The sequence below is a fragment of the Mytilus galloprovincialis genome, chromosome 1 (genome assembly GCF_965363235.1).
Source record: "Mytilus galloprovincialis chromosome 1, xbMytGall1.hap1.1, whole genome shotgun sequence".
Taxonomy (NCBI): Eukaryota; Metazoa; Mollusca; class Bivalvia; order Mytilida; family Mytilidae; genus Mytilus; species Mytilus galloprovincialis.
Genome location: NC_134838.1, coordinates 31113760 through 31135268, shown reverse-complemented (window position 1 = coordinate 31135268; position 21509 = coordinate 31113760). Strand labels below are relative to the sequence as shown.

Below are 21509 nucleotides of genomic sequence, written 5' to 3'. Positions count from 1 at the left end.
ACTAACCCCTAATTAATTATCGACTCCTAGTTATCGATATTAAGAATTGAACGATGGACAGTCAGTGCGTGAATTTTTCTTGCTACCTGATTGGAAGATATTACGAGACGTGAATAATCAAAGTTTATTGATTGGTTAGGACAATCCAAACCTAGTAAATGTCCTTCAATCCCGTAGAGTATCGGATTTGTCCTCTCTATTTTAGCAATTAGATTTTGTATGGTCATTAATCATGCATATTCATGATATTGGTACACAGGTAACTTTTATCTATAAATAGTCGAATCTTCTGGAGTTTCGTAAACAACAACGTTAAACGATATATACAACTTCATAAAGTGTGACCTCACGTGTGTGGTAAAATTTGTTGATTGATGCACGTGGCTATTGTAGTAAATGAAATTAATCTACAAAGCGAGAGCACTTTCCATTTTCATCAGCTAAGAGTCGACTAGCCCTTTTTGAAAGGCTAATGCTTGTTTTATATAGCATAGTTAATCTGGCCTTGTTTCTTCTAATTTGTAAACTTTCGCATTCCAAAGAATTTATCAAGATGGAGACTACTCCAGGTGTTCTGTTTTTATAATCGTTAAAAAGACAAATCTGGCTGCCTTGAATTTACACTGTATCTGCTCAACTGATTGATGTGTTGCTATTTGTATTGATATAAAACATAAAATTGTCTATATTTTAAGTTATTACGAGCTATCAATAAAGTTTTTATAATTTGAGTAATCAGTGGCGGGTCCAGAATTTTTCTTTAAGTGGGGGCCCACTGACTGTCTATTCAAACGCTTCAGTGATTCACTATGTACCAATCAAACTTTTCGCACAAAAAGGGGGGCAGGCCCCCTGAGCCACCCCCTCAATCCGCCTCTGAATTTAATTTGTCCCTATAGTAGTACAACACTGTAAAAATATTATTGAGAAAGCGCAGGTAGATTTTTTTATATTTTTTTTACTCGACTAAAATGAAATGCATGCACTACGAAATAACTGTGTTCTCGGGCCATATCTCTTTTATATATTAACGAATTGTCTACCTTAAGCTTTCACTTGTCAATGAACATTATTACTGACAGATGTCGCTTTATGTAATTATTTACCTGTGACCGCCAGGTGTGTCAATGGCGGAGGTGATCTCATTCATGACCGTTTCCGATGTTTGAAAATTGTTTATATAATTTCAGTTCTGTGATTTAATTTGTTTGTTAGTTAAGACAGCTGTTACTGATTTATGATATTATTTTGATTCGGATTGCTTATTCAGAATACCTGTTGGTAAATCAAAGGAGCATACTTACAGAAATTCAAAAAACATATCAACTTCCGTATTTTTCAAATCAAACCATGACATGATGTGTAACTTTTCACCGGGAATTTAATACTTGGCGGAACAACGAATTTATTTTCTATTAGGAATTAACGTTTTATATTATGGAAATATACGAGTTTTTTGTTGTTTTATTTTATGACCATTTGTCAGTGGTTTTGTGATCTGTGGAATGACACAGGTAACTCATTGTTTACCTCTCGCAGTGTGAACTATATTGAATTAACCGTTATTACCTGAGGATTACCTTAACAAAGGTCACTAATTAATATCAAACTAGAATGAAGACAATGTGTAACACTTATTTATACCTGTTGTATTTATTTATATCATCGGTTACCTGTTATGATGGTAAGTAAATAAGAGTCGAATATTTCATTGCGTAGATACAAAGCTATGAGAAAGTTTTAAATTTATTGTTTTACTACTAACACACGACACATTTGAAATGTGTAATCCAAAATTACATAACACACAGGTACGGCATAATAAGCTTACGATCTATTATGCATTCAAGACGAGTTTTAAAAGGGTTACAAAATTACACGCTCCATGAAAACTCTATGAAAAATATCTACAAAGGGTTGGGTTATTCGTGGGAACTAGGTCGTTCACAATTATTATTCCTGTGATCTACATGTACATGAACTTCTGATGGATATGTGTCGATGCTACCATGGTTACCTGCTAATTTTAAAAGGTTCTAACGGTCAAATAAATATTCCAAATATATCTCTGAATATTCCTTAAAGTTATTATAACAAGATACAATATATTGCATTTGGTAACTAGCAACGAGATTTATATTTTTATTTTGACCATGCAGTGAATCTTTAGAGAAGGAATCAGTTCACAGATATATAAAAGACAGAAAAATGCGACATTCTGAATAGTGCAATGTGAAAAAGAAAACGTTCCCTGTACATAATTAGTAACTTTTTGACCGCCAGTATATTATCACACTTCTCGTTTTCAAAATACTTGTAATTCGCTTGACAAACTGTGTGTAGATTGTTTGTCCTGGCGTTTGTACATTTTATGTAACCACCTTCAGGCAAACATGTTGTGTAGATTGTACCTATAATCTGTCATATTTATGAGCTTAATTGTCAGTCGCTTACAAATGGACATCATTCTTATAGGATTTAATAGTACGGTACTTTGAAGTCTAGCATTTAATATTTCAGATGCTTTAAATCTTCACTTAGGTATTTTGTCGCTTTTGTGGCAGGGGTGAACAGCTGAGGCACCCAGTAACCACCCTTTTCGTATATTTTAAATTAAAAAAAAAAGAATCTGTACTCTCTCATATATTTTTGGAAACAATATAAAAATGTATATCATTAGCTATGTATTGAGTACTTTTTTTCATGAAGAGATAAATAGATTTGTCAAAAAATTAAATGCATTTACGATGTGAAAAATCGACATCTGATTAGTTTCTGATAAATTGTACTAATGATTTAATCAGAAACCTTGTGAAGTATTTCTTCATAATTTCTCGGACCTTATCAATATCATGCATCTACAAATAGTGACGCATTCCTGCGGAACATTACTACCAATCATTTCATTTTAAGCCCCCTTCCCAAAAATGTTGATTTGTAAAGTCGTCAACTACATTTTTTATACGCATACCGACATGTATACTACAAGATACTACCACATACATTTGTACATATACATATACTGTATACATGTACATGAACCCTGACAGACTCCCTGTTATATTTATCGGTACTTGGAGACGGGAAAATGGATTTCGCGTTTTCTGTACACTACACATGTATACATTGTACATATGAACATACATTTTTGTTATATTATATTAGCTATTTAGTATGTTCCAAATTTACTACCCATGGACAGGACCAGTAACCAACAACAACAATTAGTCGGTGTTGATGCATGATAATGTTGACCATGGCAATGACAAATTAAATGCAAGACGATACCAGAACCTTGTTTGGAGAGTAGTGGACTAATGGTAATTACATGTACATGTATACAATCATGTATATATAGGGCACAAATGTACATGTCTTTTTGTAGACTGTTACAATCAGACTCAGCGTGACTAGACTTCAAATACATTTTTTGTACATGTACAAATGTAATAACCATTACTTTACTACTCTCTCAACAGGGTTATGATTCAAGCATAGATGTAATTACATCTATGATTCTAGTATTCGCAACTTTGCAAAGACCATTTTGATTTTAAATACAGACCCTGTTTCAGTGACGTTTGGTTTTCAAGCTATGACTGACATTAACCGATATACAATTTATTCTTTTCATTTTGGATTTGATGACAACCATGACGTTAATTTGAAGGAAAAAATGCAAAAGTTGATAGTTTGTTTGTTTTGACTTTCCTGCTTACAAAATACTAGGTTTAAGGGTAGAGATTTTGAGGGATTGAGTAATTTATCCAATGTGATCCAAAAGACTGAAATTCTTCATCGTATACAAATAACATATTTTTAAAAAGAACTACATGTATACACATTTTACATTGCATTACCTTATTGAGTGGTATTAATCGGAAATATGCATGTGAAGAATGCTATACATTTGAGTTTGAGATGCACATATTTCAGTAGTGTTAAAAATTCTTACATTGGTCGGTTTCTTTTATAACATAATACACAAATGCAAAATGATGTAAATCCTTTCTATTAATGCTAAAAGCAAAAATAATCCGAGTTTACCTACAAAATGTATGTAAGTCAGTGCCAATTTTAAAGTGTTGACGTAAGTTTATAAGGTAGGGGAAATATACAATATCCGGGTATGACAAATCGTAGTGAAGGTTTGTAAACGTCTTATTTATTGAACGATGACTCAATGTATTCATGTACATATATCGTGGTAATCGTAATTGTTCTTACCAACTGTATGTCATAAAAGTATAATATTCGTGGCTTTGTTGAATGTAATCCAGTGTCTCAGCTAGGCCTAACTAGAGGGGGAGATATCCGTTTGCGCCAAAAATGCGTCCTTTTGCGCCACCTGTTTTAAAATTACTTGGTATCATTTGCGCCAAAAATAAAACATACGATTGCGCCAATTAGAAGAAAAATTACTTCCCTCCTCCTTTATTGAGACTTGGAACCGGCAGTTTACACTGCAAATGTTTCTTTTTCTGAAACATACTTTCTTCTTACTGTTGTTGCATGGGTACTTCCCAATTTAATGTATGTAGTAGCTTGTATCGTCACTTTATTGTCCAAAAAGACATATTTCTTTCTCTTTTTGGCATATCTGTGATTAAATATTCACTTAAGCAATAAGTTTTCTTATCTCTCTGTACATTGACTGTCGTAATGCGTTTTAAGTCATTTCTCTCCAGATGCTCATCTTCATGGTGAAATATATCCGAACATATGATACTTTTTAAGCCAAAAATAAGAATAAATATTAATCATTTATATTTATGATGGACATGTGTACATGCAGGTAAATTGGCGCAAATAAGTTCCGAATATTGGCGCAATTGATACGTTTGGAAAATAAAATTTGGCGCAAATGATACCCCTGAAAAACAGTAATTGGCGCAAAAGGACTGCTGCCACTAGAGGGACACATATTCCTCTGTCTCCTCTGCCCTTTGTCCTTTTTATCTACCGGGTCACTCTACCCTTTTAATGCTGCCCTATTCAATTTTGTTTTCTGAACGAAACTAAATTCTCTTAAATTCAATACAATCATTTTAAATACTTGGAATCTTTTTACAACTCCAATATAGATATGATGAAGTTTGTTCCTTTCACACGAGAAACCGCGCCAGTGTTCCTTTTTCCTCCTTTAAATTGTGGCGATCTGCTTTAAATCCTATAACACTAAAATCTATTAGGAAATACGACGGCTGACAACAGAGTTTTGAAAGGTATGATTTATATATGCCAATAACTTGCTTTGAGTAATTTTTGATATTCTGAAGCAGTATTAACAGTGTTAGTTGTTCTTGTACGTTCATCATCAGTAATATATTGAAGGCTGTGTGTAACATGTTTTCTTTTCTGGTTTTCTGGCTTATTTGAGTTGCCGTCTCATAGACGCACACCCCAATAATGTACATGGATATGTTCTTATACATCTGTAATTGAAATAGATTTTGACCTCAAATACATGTATGTATATTCACGCTACATTTGTAATACCTTTAAGTCTGATTTGTGGTAGTGTCTTTGACCTATTATGCTAAGTTAACAAAGGAAAATATGTGAGTCGCATGGCTCAGTTATTTATCGTCATACATTGTAAACCATAAGCCACTTTTTTCTTTAAATTCTTATCATCTGCTTTAAACGTGATTGAAAAACTATATATAGAATAAAACGGGTATTTAAAATGAACTACATTTTAGTGACAAGTCATAAGTTAAAATCATGTTTTAAAATGATGTTTTTCAAAATTTTTTATGGTCATGTTTCCGATCGAAATAACCGACTTATGCTTGAATGTCCTTCTAATGGAAGGGATGAATATGATACGAAATCCTTCGAATATTCACAAAACCAACAGCAGATAAAAAGCGCTTATATTGCTGTTTTCATTTGAAGGTCCCAATAAATAAGGATTTCAGCATGGGGGACAAGTACACACCTCAAGTATATAGATACATGTATAAAAAAGAAATATACCATAACTACCGCCGGTACATCCTCTACATATCATAAAGAACGAGATAACTATTGAACTTCATTCCAGTTACTATAAAGAAATCAATGATTGATTAATTGTTGCTTGCTGAACATCAAGTGGTATTAAAGTATTTCATGCATATTCAGTATGATTGATACAACAGGTAGGTTCTGAACTAGGGAACAACAGGGCGGAAGGGCTGGAAAATTGGACTGCCAATGTTAAACAGTGTTATATTGGATAAGGACAGAAGTTTTACCTTACAACAAGCCTCATCATGAGCCCTCATATATATATATTTGCAACAAGGCCTTTTCACGCACAGCGCGGCGCTCAGCTACAGTAACATATATGTAACAACTGTCAGACCAAGTGATTGCTAAAAAATAACAAAATATTTCAAAATTTACAAATACTTCGCCGTCGGATTATTCCAAGAAACATCGGAATTTTGAATAGCGTAAATTATGGTAATGATTTCAGTTCTTATTTGTCCAATGGCAAATATTCTATGTTTTATTTCAAGACCATTATCAAATTTTCAAAAATTATTAGCAGGTTATGTAAAATAGGTCAATAGAGGTTAAAAAGGAAAAGGGTGGATCATTTAGACTTCACATTGAAAAAGAGGGTAGATAGGATCAGAAACTTTGACTTGCAGCAGGCCCTGAGGGTATCCTGGTTCTTTTTAATGTTAATGAATATTTCTATAGGCCTGTAAATTACGGAATTTTCTATGTGCAATAGAGATCCCGATATTTTCAGTACATTGTACACAAGGCGACCGGAGATTTTTTTTTATGCCCCGTCTACGATAGTAGTAGGGGCATTATGTTTTCTGGTCTGTGCGTCCGTTCGTCTGTTCGTTCGTCTGTTCGTTCGTCTGTTCGTTCGTCTGTTCGTTCGTCCGTCTGTCCCATGTCAGGTTAAAGTTTTTGGTCAAGGTAGTTTTTGATGAAGTTGAAGTCCAATCAACTTGAAACTTAGTATACATGTGCCCTATGATATGATCTTTCTAATTTAAATGCCAAATTAGAGTTTTGACCCCAATTTTACGGTTCACTGATAGAAAATGATAGTGCAAATTTCAGGTTAAAGTTTTTGGCTTCAGGTTAAAGTTTTTGGTCAAGGTAGTTTTTGATGAAGTTGAAGTCCAATCAACTTGAAACTTAGTATACATGTGCCCTATGATATGATCTTTCTAATTTAAATGCCAAATTAGAGTTTTGACCCCAATTTTACGGTTCACTGAACATAGAAAATGATAGTGCAAATTTCAGGTTAAAGTTTTTGGCTTCAGGTTAAAGTTTTTGGTCAAGGTAGTTTTTGATGAAGTTGAAGTCCAATCAACTTGAAACTTAGTATACATGTGCCCTATGATATGATCTTTCTAATTTAAATGCCAAATTAGAGTTTTGACCCCAATTTTACGGTTCACTGAACATAGAAAATGATAGTGCAAATTTCAGGTTAAAGTTTTTGGTCAAGGTAGTTTTTGATGAAGTTGAAGTCCAATCAACTTGAAACTTAGTATACATGTGCCCTATGATATGATCTTTCAAATTTAAATGCCAAATTAGAGTTTTGACCCCAATTTTATGGTTCACTGAACATAGAAAATGATAGTGCAAATTTCAGGTTAAAGTTTTTGGTCAAGGTAGTTTTTGATGAAGTTGAAGTCCAATCAACTTGAAACTTAGTATACATGTGCCCTATGATATGATCTTTCTAATTTAAATGCCAAATTAGAGTTTTGACCCCAATTTTACGGTTCACTGAACATAGAAAATGATAGTGCAAATTTCAGGTTAAAGTTTTTGGCTTCAGGTTAAAGTTTTTGGTCAAGGTAGTTTTTGATGAAGTTGAAGTCCAATCAACTTGAAACTTAGTATACATGTGCCCTATGATATGATCTTTCTAATTTAAATGCCAAATTAGAGTTTTGACCCCAAATTTACGGTTCACTGAACATAGAAAATGATAGTGCAAATTTCAGGTTAAAGTTTTTGGTCAAGGTAGTTTTTGATGAAGTTGAAGTCCAATCAACTTGAAACTTAGTATACATGTGCCCTATGATATGATCTTTCTAATTTAAATGCCAAATTAGAGTTTTGACCCCAATTTTATGGTTCACTGAACATAGAAAATGATAGTGCAAATTTCAGGTTAAAGTTTTTGGCTTCAGGTTAAAGTTTTTGGTCAAGGTAGTTTTTGATGAAGTTGAAGTCCAATCAACTTGAAACTTAGTATACATGTGCCCTATGATATGATCTTTCTAATTTAAATGCCAAATTAGAGTTTTGACCCCAATTTTACGGTTCACTGAACATAGAAAATGATAGTGCAAATTTCAGGTTAAAGTTTTTGGTCAAGGTAGTTTTTGATAAAGTAGAAGTCCAATCAACTTGAAACTTAGTATACATGTTCCCTTTGATAAGATCATTCTAATTTTAATGCCAAATTAGAGAATTTATTCCAATTTCACAGTCCTTTAAACATAGAAAATGATAGTGTGAGTGGGGCATCCGTGTACTGTGGACACATTCTTGTTTACATATAGAAAGATATCTTACTGTATGATGGAGGATATCTAGATATATGTATGTAGAAAGATTATTAAAGTATATTTAATCATATTTAGGAAGATATCTATGTGTACGTACGAAGAAATCAATGTTTATGTAGAAAGATATCCATGTTTTGTAGAAATTTATGGAGGAATAAATCAATGTTTATGTAGAAAGAATTACTTCTATGAGCTACTTATCATATTAATGATTCCCAACATCCAAGAAAGTACCTTTAGTTACAATTTTTCACAATCCTCTACAACTATGTTATTTTTACTTTTTCAGTAACAAACAGTATAGATTTTGAAGGGAACGGTTGTAATACACAGTTAATGGTAGGAGATAATACTATTGCTGAAGTTATTGCCACACCACAAGCTGGTGTCTTACCGGATTCATCAAAATGTGAAGCAAAATTTCAAGCAATACCAGCTGATAGAAAACTAAAGATATACATAAAGGATTTTTTCATGGGCCCAGGAGCTTGTGGACATAAACTAAAGATATATGATGGTGTTGAATTCGTCAGTCAAGACCCAAAGGTATCTACATGAACCTCCACAATCTTATCTGAAAAACAAATGACAGGGTCAAGTGTTCATAAATTCTTTTAAATGTTTATTTATTGTTGCATTTATTGATTTCCCTTTTTTTGTTTAACGCTTTCAAGTTTTCAAATTGGAAAATTGTGAAACCTAGTGGATAAAGAATGTTAAAGAGATCAAATGATATACATGACTTTAAAGATTTGAAAACCGTTTAACAAATTTCTACGAGATAACCCCGTTTTTATTTACTCTCATCGAAGGGTTCTACTTCCATATGTTTTCTTCTGAAGATGTGGAGTGAAGGTTTAAACTTCGAGTTTCGTCTATTGAATTCAATATCAGTATATTCGTTCATGTCTTCATTTCCTCATAATTGTCATAATGAATGATCTGAATATCGAATTTTATGAGAAGAAAACAAAACAAATTTGCCTTTTTCTTTTTTATAACAGTTGCTACCTAAAATGTATGTTTTACAATGTTTTAAGGGCTTCTTACTTCTACGTATTTAAGTTTAAGAGTATTGTTGAATTTTTAAAAATTGAAAACGTATTTCACGTCTACATTATTTATTCAAAATATTTTTAAAATATTGCTTTGTCTTTATCCTTTAGTGGGAGTTTAGTTGTAACACAGAAATTCAAGATGTATACACCTCATCAACAAATCAGGTCATCATAGCATTTACCAAGCCATCAGTAGACACGTCACAACTTTACAGATTCAAAATCCATCTGACTACAGACAGAGGTAAGTTTGTTTGATAGAAACACATATTTGCATGGCAGGGGGCGTGGTAATACTATTGTCACATGTTAGAGTGGGATCTGTCTTGTAAATTTAATTTTTTTAATACATTTTGTAGTACTGTCAATATAACACAAACTGGTTCAGTCAAAATACTGCCTGCTTTTGAAGAAGTTGATTTGCAAGAAATAGAGCATTGTAGAGACACCAAATCCTGACTAGTGTTCACGAGAAATGTCCAAGAATGTGAGACACATGCATGTTAAATGTTTGAAGAAAGCTTTAGATTTCAGAAGGATGGATAATTTTCATATTGTATACCAATGTGTTCCCGTCTGAAACAATTCCGTTGTCCATAATTGACCTCATTTTCATGGTTCAGATATTGTTTGAAATGTCTAGTTTTTCATCACCTGCTTTTCTTTCAGTTACCATGAGTAATAAGTAGACTGTTGGCTACAATTAGTTCACATGACCATTGCAATGTATTCAGACACGATTCATAGGACATAGTTCTGTTTGTCAATAAAGGATCTAGACCTTTTGTCTGTTTATCTCTTGGACAGGGTTCAACAGACATAAACCCTAATGTTTTTGTCTGCTTTAAGGTAGATCATAGGTATATGTTTCCCCGAGACAGAAGTTTCCTACAGTTTGCCGGAATGAATATTTTATTGTGCTCTTTTCAAAAATATAATTAAAAGGATGGGTCACTGAACTATTTTTCAAGCTACGAGCCGTTGAAAATGGCCTAAAGGAGTAGGTCCGGTTAGGGCCGAATTTGGCCTCAATTTTCAAGTTCATCTAACGAAAGATTTAAGTCTCTTTTTAAACACTTAAATGTCTATTTCAATTTATTCGATTAGTTTATGTGAAAGATTTTAACTGATTTAGTTATTAAAAACGGTCCGGTTCAAGCTTAAATATGAAAAATCTATCAGATATGCCAAAAAACGTCACTTTTCAGATGTTTTTTTTTCAAAAATGAAAGTGGCCGCATCCGTGTTCATCCTCAACCTTTGTATATATTATGTATTATCATCAAATACAACTTACATTTCAATATTATGAATGAACACGAATGCGACCACTTTCATTTCAGACGGAAACCGTCTAAAATTTAACTAAAATGCTGAAATTGTGAAGATATCAGTAATTTAGCATGACTTAATGATGCTAGTATCCAATATATGTGCATTGTGTTGTCAAAAAGTGCCCATATTTGTGAAGCAGAAGCATTCTACTTTCCAATAAATGACTTAAAGATTACCTTTTCGCATTTTTGTAAAACTGCTATATTTTGGGGCCAAAAAGGGGTCTTACTGAACCTACTCCTTTGCTCAGAATGATCATGACAAAACACATTTTTGTGCTAAAAAAAATCTATGAAATATAATTTAAAATAAATTGTGAGAAGATAGGTTTTATAATATGCTTTAAGAATATAAAAAGAAAAAATGGTGTCACCGAACTTGTTTTCTTGCTAAAGTAAAAATGAAAAAAATCCCCATCAGTCCAGTATAAATTTGTTACTAAAAAAGTTATCTCCCATTAAACGGCTTAGTTGAAAAAAATGATTCTAAAACACAAATGTATTGTATTTCTTTAAATATTTTGAATAAGGCAATAAATCAGCAAGTTTTCTTCGTGTAAATGAACAGTGTTATCAATAAAATTGCAAATTTGTCTATAAATTTGCAGATTTGGGTAAATAACTAAACTGATTGTATACTGCAAAAGTACAATCCAAGATGGCGGTATACCATGACAACTTTCTGAAGAGTAGAAGAGTAATACGGACAAAGAGAGTGACCGATTAGAAATATTTTTTATTTGTGTAGCTTTTGTCATTCAATGAGACAATTTATATTAAAACCTTGTATAAGATATGTTTACCGCCTCCGAAGTTTGTTGCAAAGTGCTATCTTGACCATTTTCGTTGTTGCACGTTCCCCCTCCCCCCCAAAGAAGTGGAGTATTTGGGGTTTGTGTGATCTGTTGTACTGCTGTCCAATACTATTGGTCATCGGCTGCTATCTTTTTGTTGATCCTGCGATATTGCTATTCTAGATTCCGTCGTCGGCATCGTCGATGGAGTCATCTAGATTCAGTCTGTGTATTAGTAATTTTAAACATCAATAAATTTGTCAAACCTACATGGAATCGTATGAAACTTTGATCAAAAGCCAGTATATCAAGTAAAATTTAGAATATATTTTTTTCATCATTTTTTTCATATTTATTGATGGACATAATTTTTCTTGTAGTTTACTTTAAGATAAGTCTAAGGTATAAGTCATCCAGACATCAATGAATTTATCAAACCTTTGTGGAATTTAACGAAACTTTAACAGAAGTTATCTTTTGTATGTTTTACAGAGTAAAAATATTAAAATTGTATGTTCTGTCTGCTGTAAAGAATTTTCATTGAAACATCAAACGTTGTTCAGCTCCTTATTTATTAAACAAGAAACATATGAGTGACAACTGAAATGAAATTATAAAAAAAAAAACTCGTTTGAGTGTATATAATAGGATGAGGCGTAGTCGAGTACAGCTAGGAACAGTTCTTACCTCTCTAAAAATCTGTTAGGAAATCTATTCTAGTTTACTTATACTGACAACTTTAAAGCAGTTTTGGACAGTTCTAGAGTCGAACAGATTCAGAAAGTTCTATCTGTAGGACAGATTTTGACAGCTATCTAGCTTCATTTAAACTTTAGAGCAGTTTTGGACAGTTCTAGAGTCGAACAGATTCAGAAAGTTTTATCTGTAAGACAGATTTTGACAGCTATCTAGCTTCATTTAAACTTTAGAGCAGTTTTGGACAGTTCTAGAGTCGAACAGATTCAGAAAGTTCTATCTGTAAGACAGATTTTGACAGCTATCTAGCTTAATTTAAACTTTAGAGCAGTTTTGGACAGTTCTAGAGTCGAACAGATTCAGAAAGTTCTATCTGTAGGACAGATTTTGACAGCTATCTAGCTTCATTCAAACTTTAGAGCAGTTTTGGACAGTTCTAGAGTCGAACAGATTCAGAAAGTTCTATCTTTAGGACAGATTTTGACAGCTTTTTAGCTTCATTTAAACTTTAGAGCAGTTTTAGGGCAGTTCTAGATTCGAACAGATTCAGAAAGTCCTATCTGTAGAACAGTTTTTGACAGCTACCTAGCTTCATTCAAACTTTAGAGCAGTTTTGGACAGTTCTTGAGTCGAACAGATTCAGAAAGTCCTATCTGTAGGACAGATTTTGACAGCTATCTAGCTTCATTTAAACTTTAGAGCAGTTTTGGACAGTTCTAGAGTCGAACAGATTCAGAAAGTTCTATCTGTAAGACAGATTTTGACAGCTATCTAGCTTCATTTAAACTTTAGAGCAGTTTTGGACAGTTCTAGAATCGAACAGATTCAGAAAGTTCTATCTGTAGGACAGATTTTGACAGCCATCTAGCTTCATTTAAACTTTAGAGCAGTTTTGGACAGTTCTAGAGTCGAACAGATTCAGAAAGTTCTATCTGTAGGACAGATTTTGACAGCTATTTAGCTTCATTTAAACTTTAGAGCAGTTTTGGACAGTTCTAGAGTCGAACAGATTCAGAAAGTTCTATCTGTAGGACAGATTTTGACAGCTATTTAGCTTCATTTAAACTTTAGAGCAGTTTTGGGCAGTTCTAGAGTCAAACAGATTCAGAAAGTCCTATCTGTAGAACAGTTTTTGACAGCTATCTAGCTCTAGCTTATGAATTTCATCTTTTTTTCTGGTTAATTTTGTTGTTTAAGCGTATTCTGAAATTTACCTAATAATAATTAATCACAAAATTTTACCTATAATAACAAATGGCTCGAACTGTATAAGGACTTTGTTCTTGTCAAGTTGAGTCAAAAACATAAACGTTTTTTCGAGTCTTTGACAAAATTATACTGTTAAATCTGAAGAGTGATTAGAATTCAACCCATTTGTACAACCATAATTTGAGGGAAAGCATTAGTATCTTAACCTAAGCAACTAATGATAACTTTAAATATTTTTAAACCTTATCTATTATGTAAGACCTAGGCGAAGAACTGGACAATACATAAAGCAATGGAAATATCTGATTCATGAATTACCACAGACATAATTTCACAAAAAAACAAACATTATCTTTAATATATCATCATTTAAACTTGGTGTTACAAGTAATTTGATTAATTTAAATTTATTTAAATTGCAGAGGAACCATACTTATTCTTTGAAGCTTTAAATAAACCAGACAAAGCCTTAAATTTACCAGACACCATCCTACAACACAGGAAGCGCCGAGAAACTGTCAATCAACCCAGCTATAGTAAGTCTGCATGTATATACTTGAATCAGATATATCCAGTACAACTTTTAATTATAGCATATACCCTTTCTTCAAATAAGTTATCACTTAACTATGCCCCGGTGATGGTATCTAGTGTCCCAATTGAACTGTCAGAATTCAATCTATGGCTTTTAACCTGGTTGACAAACAGACGTATTAACCGCTCAACCAATGTTTTTTGGGACGTTGGTGTTTCTACTCCGTCGCCATGCTTATCATCAACACTATGTCCTTAACATAATAAGTACCTATACCATAATACATTATCGGTATATGGTATACTGCTGTTACAACAGCACCCATAGATATAAATAACACCTAAATGTTTGTAAGAATTTGAAACTCTGTTATGATTTAGTTTCTTTTCAAATGTTTTTCTTTATTCTTAACAATGCTGTTGCATCAGCATCCGCGTGCATTTTATTTTATGATGGCATTATGAAGCACCCCTTAGTGGCTTACTTTTACATTGTTCTGGTGTTGATTTCTGATTAGACGTGTTTGTAAACAAAAATATTCTCTAGTCCGTTGATATTTGATGTGCTAAAGCATTGTAATCCACAATAATTTAGGGCAACAAATTGTGTAATGCTCACATGGCCGAGAGTTTAAAATTGTTAAAATACCTAACTTTAATTATCTACAGTGGTGTTTTTTTGCGACAGACTATTGTTGTTTTTGTTAGAATGTCGTTATAAACAAATCAATATGTACATGTATCTCATTTGGTGGGATATTATTATGGCTCTTTTTGAGTCAAATTCTCCCTAATTTGTAGTTGTTACATTGTCCGACAAGGGATATCTACTCCCATAATCAAAGTTAAGCCATTATACTTTATTTTGCTATGTAATCTGTAATCTGTATAATAAATTCTTCCAGTCAAGGCACACCTCCAATTAGGCCACACTTAAAAATATTTTGGTTTGCCCAAACCCTACCCAAAGGTTGAGACAGTGGGTAGGTAGGTAGGCATTTTCTTTTCTTTTTTTCAAAAAAAGAAATTGTAGTATCAGATGTTTATTAGTCTTCATGCCTATTTGATTAAAAAAAAAAACTTCTTCAAATCAGGACAATAAAAGAATTTGAGTAGGCAGCTTTTATCTGGGTAGGTAGCGTTTGGGCAAACAAACCTATTATTTATTATGGCCTTATAGCTGGAGTGACATCCACCACCACGAATATATATATAATTATCACACAAATAATGGTTCCATCCACCGGAATATTATATACACAAATGTCAATTTATACTATACGCAATAGGCAAATTTAAAATCTAAAATTATCTAAATAAAAAATAATTGATTTTAACATGAGATATAATTGTTGTGTTTCTCTTACAGCTGCCCCGTTAACCGGAGGTGCCGGAGAAAGTGGGGGTGGAGGGATAACCTCGGGTGCTATAGCTGGGATAGCCGTCGGCGGTGTTGTAGGTGTGGTAATTATAATAGCTATATGTATTTACCTTCTATGGAAGTTTATGCGACAAGCTGAGGAGAAAAAACGATATGTTGCCGAGCCACCGCCTGCTATATCTGTTATATGTAAGTATTACGCAAAATATTTTGATATATGTAAACTGAAGTATCTAAGCTTCCTTTTTTGGAGTTTGTTTTATAAATATTTTAATTACTTACACTTCATATGTGATAAATCGTGGATTTCTTTTTTTAAGTCTATTTTAAATTAAAATAAGAAACGCAGTTTGGTGATTGATGTTTGTTTTGTTTATAGCTTCAGGAGGATCTACTGTGAATGGCATTCTAAAACATCCGGGTTCCGGTGGAAGTACAAGAAAGAAGCGTGGATTTGACAATGATGCATTTTCAGATACCAGCGAAACTAAAAATTCAAGATACAGAGAAAGACCTGTCGATGATTACGACGCAGAAAAAGGGAGAGGGTCATATTCACGTAGGGGAGGCCGAGATAGGACAGAGAATGACCGTGGCCACCAAAACTCTGGATTTGAGGATGATTTTGTCCAGAATAATAGAAAAGATAGGTATGGTGGCAATAGACAATCGTACAAAGATGCCACTGAAGAAAAGGGGCACATGAGTCTAGCTGATTTGTCAGCCAATCGCAATGGTACGTTTGGCAGGTCCAGAAGAAACGGGGATGAATCAAGAACTGAAAGTAGTTTTAATACAGATACTACAACAAACAGAACATATTCAGACAGTAGTGCAGACGGGGACAATTCTATATCATATAATCCTAAAGGAAAATACAAAAGAAATGAAAGGGAAGGAAGTATTCGCAGAAGTCGTAACAGGACTCATAGCATGTCCTCATCTAAGTCTGGAAATACGAGGCGAAGTCAGCCGCGATCATCCAGTGCTGACAGAGCAGGTGACCAGAAGAGTCAGCAGGGTAGCCAACATGGCAGTCAACACGGTAGTCAGCATGGCAGTCAACATGGCAGTCAGCATGGTCATGGCCAGCATAATCATCACAGAGGATCCAGTAGAAGTTCTAGAAGAAAGAAACAAGAACAACCCTCTCCTTATTTACCCATTTTCGCAGAAACAAAGAAATCAGCAAAATCCCATAGAAAGCACTGATAAAATCTATTTGTTTGATGTAGCATTTACTTGGTGATGTCATATCATTATGGATAATCATGATTCAATGATCAAATACATCGGTAACCATGATTAGATATTGCGGGTCAATCATGATTTAGCAGCAGTGATCTGTACTCGAATTGTGCCTTATCATGATTAAATACGATGGGTAATCATGATCAAAAGGGATGTGTGATAATATTGTAAGAAATCAAATTTCTCTATGCAAAAATATCAGATTTCAAAGGAACACTCAAATAGTGAACAGACTTTTTTTTATATTAATGAACTTATGAACATGACAATGGAGAAATTACATTCCGAAATTTTTTAACAAATTTTTAATAATTTACATCAATGTGCTACAATTTTTTTTAACATTTGTACAAATATTCATATTGATTTATTTTTATATAGAAACTGTTGATTTATATTTATCATATTAACCTCCTGTTCTTAAATGCTTTTATATACTCTATGAACAAGGTCATGTACATTTGATCTATTTTATATGTAATTATGCAAATTTATTTCTGTATATAATCTGGGTCCCAGATAAGAGAAAAGGAGACTATACGGAAAATATTATTCATATCAGTACTCGCCGAAGCTTTACACCAAAGTAGCACATACATTATATATGCAGGACCATATTGAGGGTTCGTTAGAGCTAAATGAACACATGAGGTTACTTCAAAAAATACTGTATAAAAATATATAAAATTTATCAAAGACATTTTTTTATCTCATATATATCTGAAAATTAGGAAAGTCACTGAAAAGTATATGATCAGGAAAAGTCACTGAAAGTTATATGATCAGCCTATGTCACGATTACCTTTAATAGAATAATAGGATATTTAAAAAGCCACTTTTCATTTTGTATTGTTCTTCTTTCGTTTGAAAAAAAACCCCATATTTTTGTACAAAAAAATATTGTTTTTATAAAACAATTAACTGTAGAGGGGGGATAGGACCTTTATCGGGACTCCGGGATCGGGTGTTTTTAAGCTCGGGATTTCGGGATTTACTCCTTCGGGATCCGGGAATTCTTTATTTCGAATTTCGGGATCCGGGATTTTTATTTATTTAAATTCGGGACCTCGGGATTTCGTGTTTTTAAGCCCGGGATTTCGGGATCATGACCCCTCCTATCCCCCCTCACTGTATAAAGTGCCAAAATTAATTTGATATATAATAACGAATATGACCAGGTTATTCATACCTGTATCGTACAGATACCAGTCTCCATTGCTCTGACACAACAGTACATTCATACCTGTATCGTACAGATACCAGTCTCCATTGCTCTGACACAACAGTACATTCATACCTGTATCGTACAGATACCAGTCTCCATTGCTCTGACACAACAGTACAATAACTATGTTGTGTCTAAATTCGAACAAAATTAGAGTTCATGTACATTATTTCTCTTATCTATGTTCATCATTCTGGTGTAGATTAAGATGTGATTCCCTTCCATTACAATAAATTATTTCAGAGTAGCTTGTGTTAATTAGAAAAAAATGCATTTTTTCATACCTCCAAGTTTGGTTTTGGGGTTTAGGGTTTGATCACCATTTTCCAATTACCTTCAGTTTACTCACATATATCAAAAGTTCATGACCAATTTTTTCTTTTATGTTTTGAATAAAAAAAAAAGAAAATGAAATTTATAGGATCAGTGATATACTTCAAACCCTACTAATATTATTTTCCCGTAATCACATACTAGTATATAGCATGATAATCTCCAGGTCGTCATAAAGCAGTAGTTAGCCAGAAAGGACAAAGTATAACCTTTGTCTCTTAAGATCATAAGAGAGAAAATGCTTGCATTGTCTACTTACTTGGCAAAGTATAATCGGATAGAGTGTGATGGACAAGTGAAGGGAATCACATTACACCCATATTGTTATCTTTACCTCAGAGTATTAATTCAACCTGTTTAATAATTAAGGAAATCAAATATTTCATAAAACTAGGAAATAAAACATTTTTACTATAATTTGTTTTCTTACAACTTTCTCTCTTGATAAAAAATTGCTTGTCTTTTATTTGAGAAATGAATATAACATTTCAAAATTATGGTAAATATCAAACTGCTGAACGTTGTTATTGTCTTGACTAAATGAGGAAGAACTTATCATCTACCTATTGCGAACATATAAATAAAACATGAATAGTTTTGTCGGTTTTTGTCGGACGTTTCATTTTACCCTTGTTATCTCCCTTCTCTCTCGCTTTGCTGTTTTCACTGAATGATTTGTTTGTTTTGAAACTGACTTTCAAGTGATATTTCTTCTAACTGACCGGCCGGTAACAAGAAGCATTCTTATGTCTTACGAACGTCTAAAGGGCGTCTTAAGATTTAAGAATGTAACAAGACCCAACCTCAGACCTACCTTAAATTGATTGACAGCCCTTAATGTTTTGAAAAAGTGCATGATTTAAGAACGATTCTTACGTCTACCTTAAAGTGATCTTACTAATTTCGGTAACACAAAATCATTCTTAAATTTTAGTCAGTTATTAAGTGTTCTTAAAACAAACTTAGCAACTTAGTGGTGCACCAAGAACAATTCGCAATAGCTTCACTTGATATTTTTTGTAACAGTGGTCCCGACTGCTCTTAGCTGTACATTCACTTGTTAATAATAGAACAAGTTGCTTAAAAAATGTTATACGTGAACCTTAGAACTTCTTTATTCTAATTATTAATTCATCTGAATAGGAAATTATATATTAGTGTTTTCTTGGCAATTTGTGTGGAGGATGGTAGTTTCTCTTTATTGTAAATCATTACAATTTTGGCTTGTTGAAAGAAGTGTTAAATATAAAACAAGGAGAAATTTGTGACCTTTTTCAATTTTAAACCAAGAGTTCCAAATGGTGAAGTTTTAATCATCACTTCTTAAATTTTACGGAAGCAATCATGTAGTTGTATGAGTTGGTTGACCGTTATGGAATATCCGTTACGCAGATGATATCGGATATGTTCATTATGTCGTAACTACAGTCCCATTCCTTTTTCACGAATGTGACCTAACGAATTAGACTCAATCGTAACTACTCGGCCATTCTCGCTACGCAGTACAATAGCCTCGTATGCACTACGGAGAAATTCTTCTTAAATTGTTGGCCGGAATTGTAGTGATCCGCGACACAAAGAAGTTCTATCCTCCAGGTGGCGCTATAATTTGGTTACATATCACAGTAATCAAGAACTTTAACTCTGCCAAATATTTTGGCGCGAAAGAAGGAGCAAAGTAAATAAGTAATGGTAAAAAATTTGTACCATTCCAGTCGAAAAAATATAAAATTCAATCGGATCGGAAAATTTTCCGGACAGGAGCAAGTTAAATCAGTAGTGGTAAAAAAAATGTACCAGTCCAGTCGAAAAAATATAATTTTGAATCGAATCGGAAAATTTTCCGGACAATGATTCCTCCGCCTAATGCATACGAGGTTATTTCTTCGTGCAACCAGAAAGGCCGAGTTGTTCCGATTGGAATTAGACTATTTACCGGCTTCGTAATATAATGAGCAACACGATGGGCGCCACACGTGAAGCAGGATCTGCTTACCCTTCCGGATCATCTGAAATCATCCCCAGTTTTTAATGGGTTTCAAAATGTGAAAAAAAAAAATTGTTTAAAGTGAAAAGATATAGGAAGATGTGGTACGAGTGCCAATGAGACAACTCTCCATCCAAATAACAATTTATAAAAGTAAACCATTATAGTAGTGATTTGACCGAAATGAAAGTAGGATAGAAAAACAAGCCTACGTCATTTATACAAGATTCAAATCCTACCATTGGCCTGGTGAACTTAATAGGGCACTCAAAAGAAAAAGCACTGATGGATTGTCCTGAGACAAAGCATTTTTATTAAAATAATAATGGGTTATAAGCAGTTAAATAAATTTCATGTTTGAAGCGGTGCAAATTTTTTAATTCAATTTGACTTCTATAAAAAAAAAGCATTGTAGCAAATGGGAAGAATAATGGTGGTCTGAGACCAGAATTGTTTATCTTAGGTTAAATGGGTAGTTGATTGTTATGCGCATTTTATCGTTCATTTTAAAAACGTATTTATGATTCATTTAAGGTGATTCTAATATCTTTGAGAGGAACCAAAAACGGAGACGCCAGAAAATTATTAAGAACTCGTAACTTGAAAACTATTACGATGCAACTTAAGGGGGAAATAAGACCGATCTACGAACAACCCGAGGGAGCTTTGATTTACACTCTTTGAATGATCTTATAATTATCTTATCTTCCCATTAATTCAATACTTACCCTCTCTTTAATAAAATTTCTTATTACCGGCCCACCGCTATCTCAAGTCAAATAAAATTTCGCGGAAAATGTGCATGGAGTGTTGCAAAATTTGATGCAAACGAACAACTGCTCAATATCAGTGGTAGATACATATGATAAAATATTTGCTTGCGAAACAAGACGTATTAATTCCAAAAATATCACCAATTTTGTTTTTGAGATAATGAAACAAGACCTCCAATATTTTCTTTGTTAAAATACTGACACTAGACCTCCAATTGAAATGTTCTCATATTTTCTTTGTTCAGATACTGACACACAAGACCTTCAGTTGAAATGTTGTTACATTGTCTTTGTTAAAATTCTTTCACCTCAAATTGAAATGTTTCTAATATATTGTGTTTGTTAAAAAACTGACACGACCTCAAATTGAGATTCTTATTTTTTC

At 33.3% G+C, this 21509-nt stretch overlaps 1 protein-coding gene across 3 annotated transcripts in view; it reads left to right on the top strand.

The window, feature by feature from the left end:
- The first annotated feature begins 1094 nt into the window (after nt 1-1094).
- The window catches only part of LOC143071351 (uncharacterized), a 42269-nt gene continuing 21854 nt past the window's right edge, over nt 1095-21509 (top strand). Inside the window, exons 1-6 of one of the 3 annotated variants that reach the window (XM_076245617.1) lie at nt 1101-1684; nt 8839-9095; nt 9716-9851; nt 14063-14176; nt 15544-15744; nt 15935-18781. In XM_076245617.1, the coding sequence (XP_076101732.1) occupies nt 1615-1684; nt 8839-9095; nt 9716-9851; nt 14063-14176; nt 15544-15744; nt 15935-16767 (1611 nt within the window). In that variant the 5' untranslated portion in view covers nt 1101-1614 and the 3' untranslated portion in view covers nt 16768-18781. Of the gene's footprint in view, nt 1685-8838; nt 9096-9715; nt 9852-14062; nt 14177-15543; nt 15745-15934; nt 18782-21509 lie in introns of those variants that run through there. The other 2 variants (XM_076245601.1, XM_076245609.1) reach the window with 2 other exon arrangements.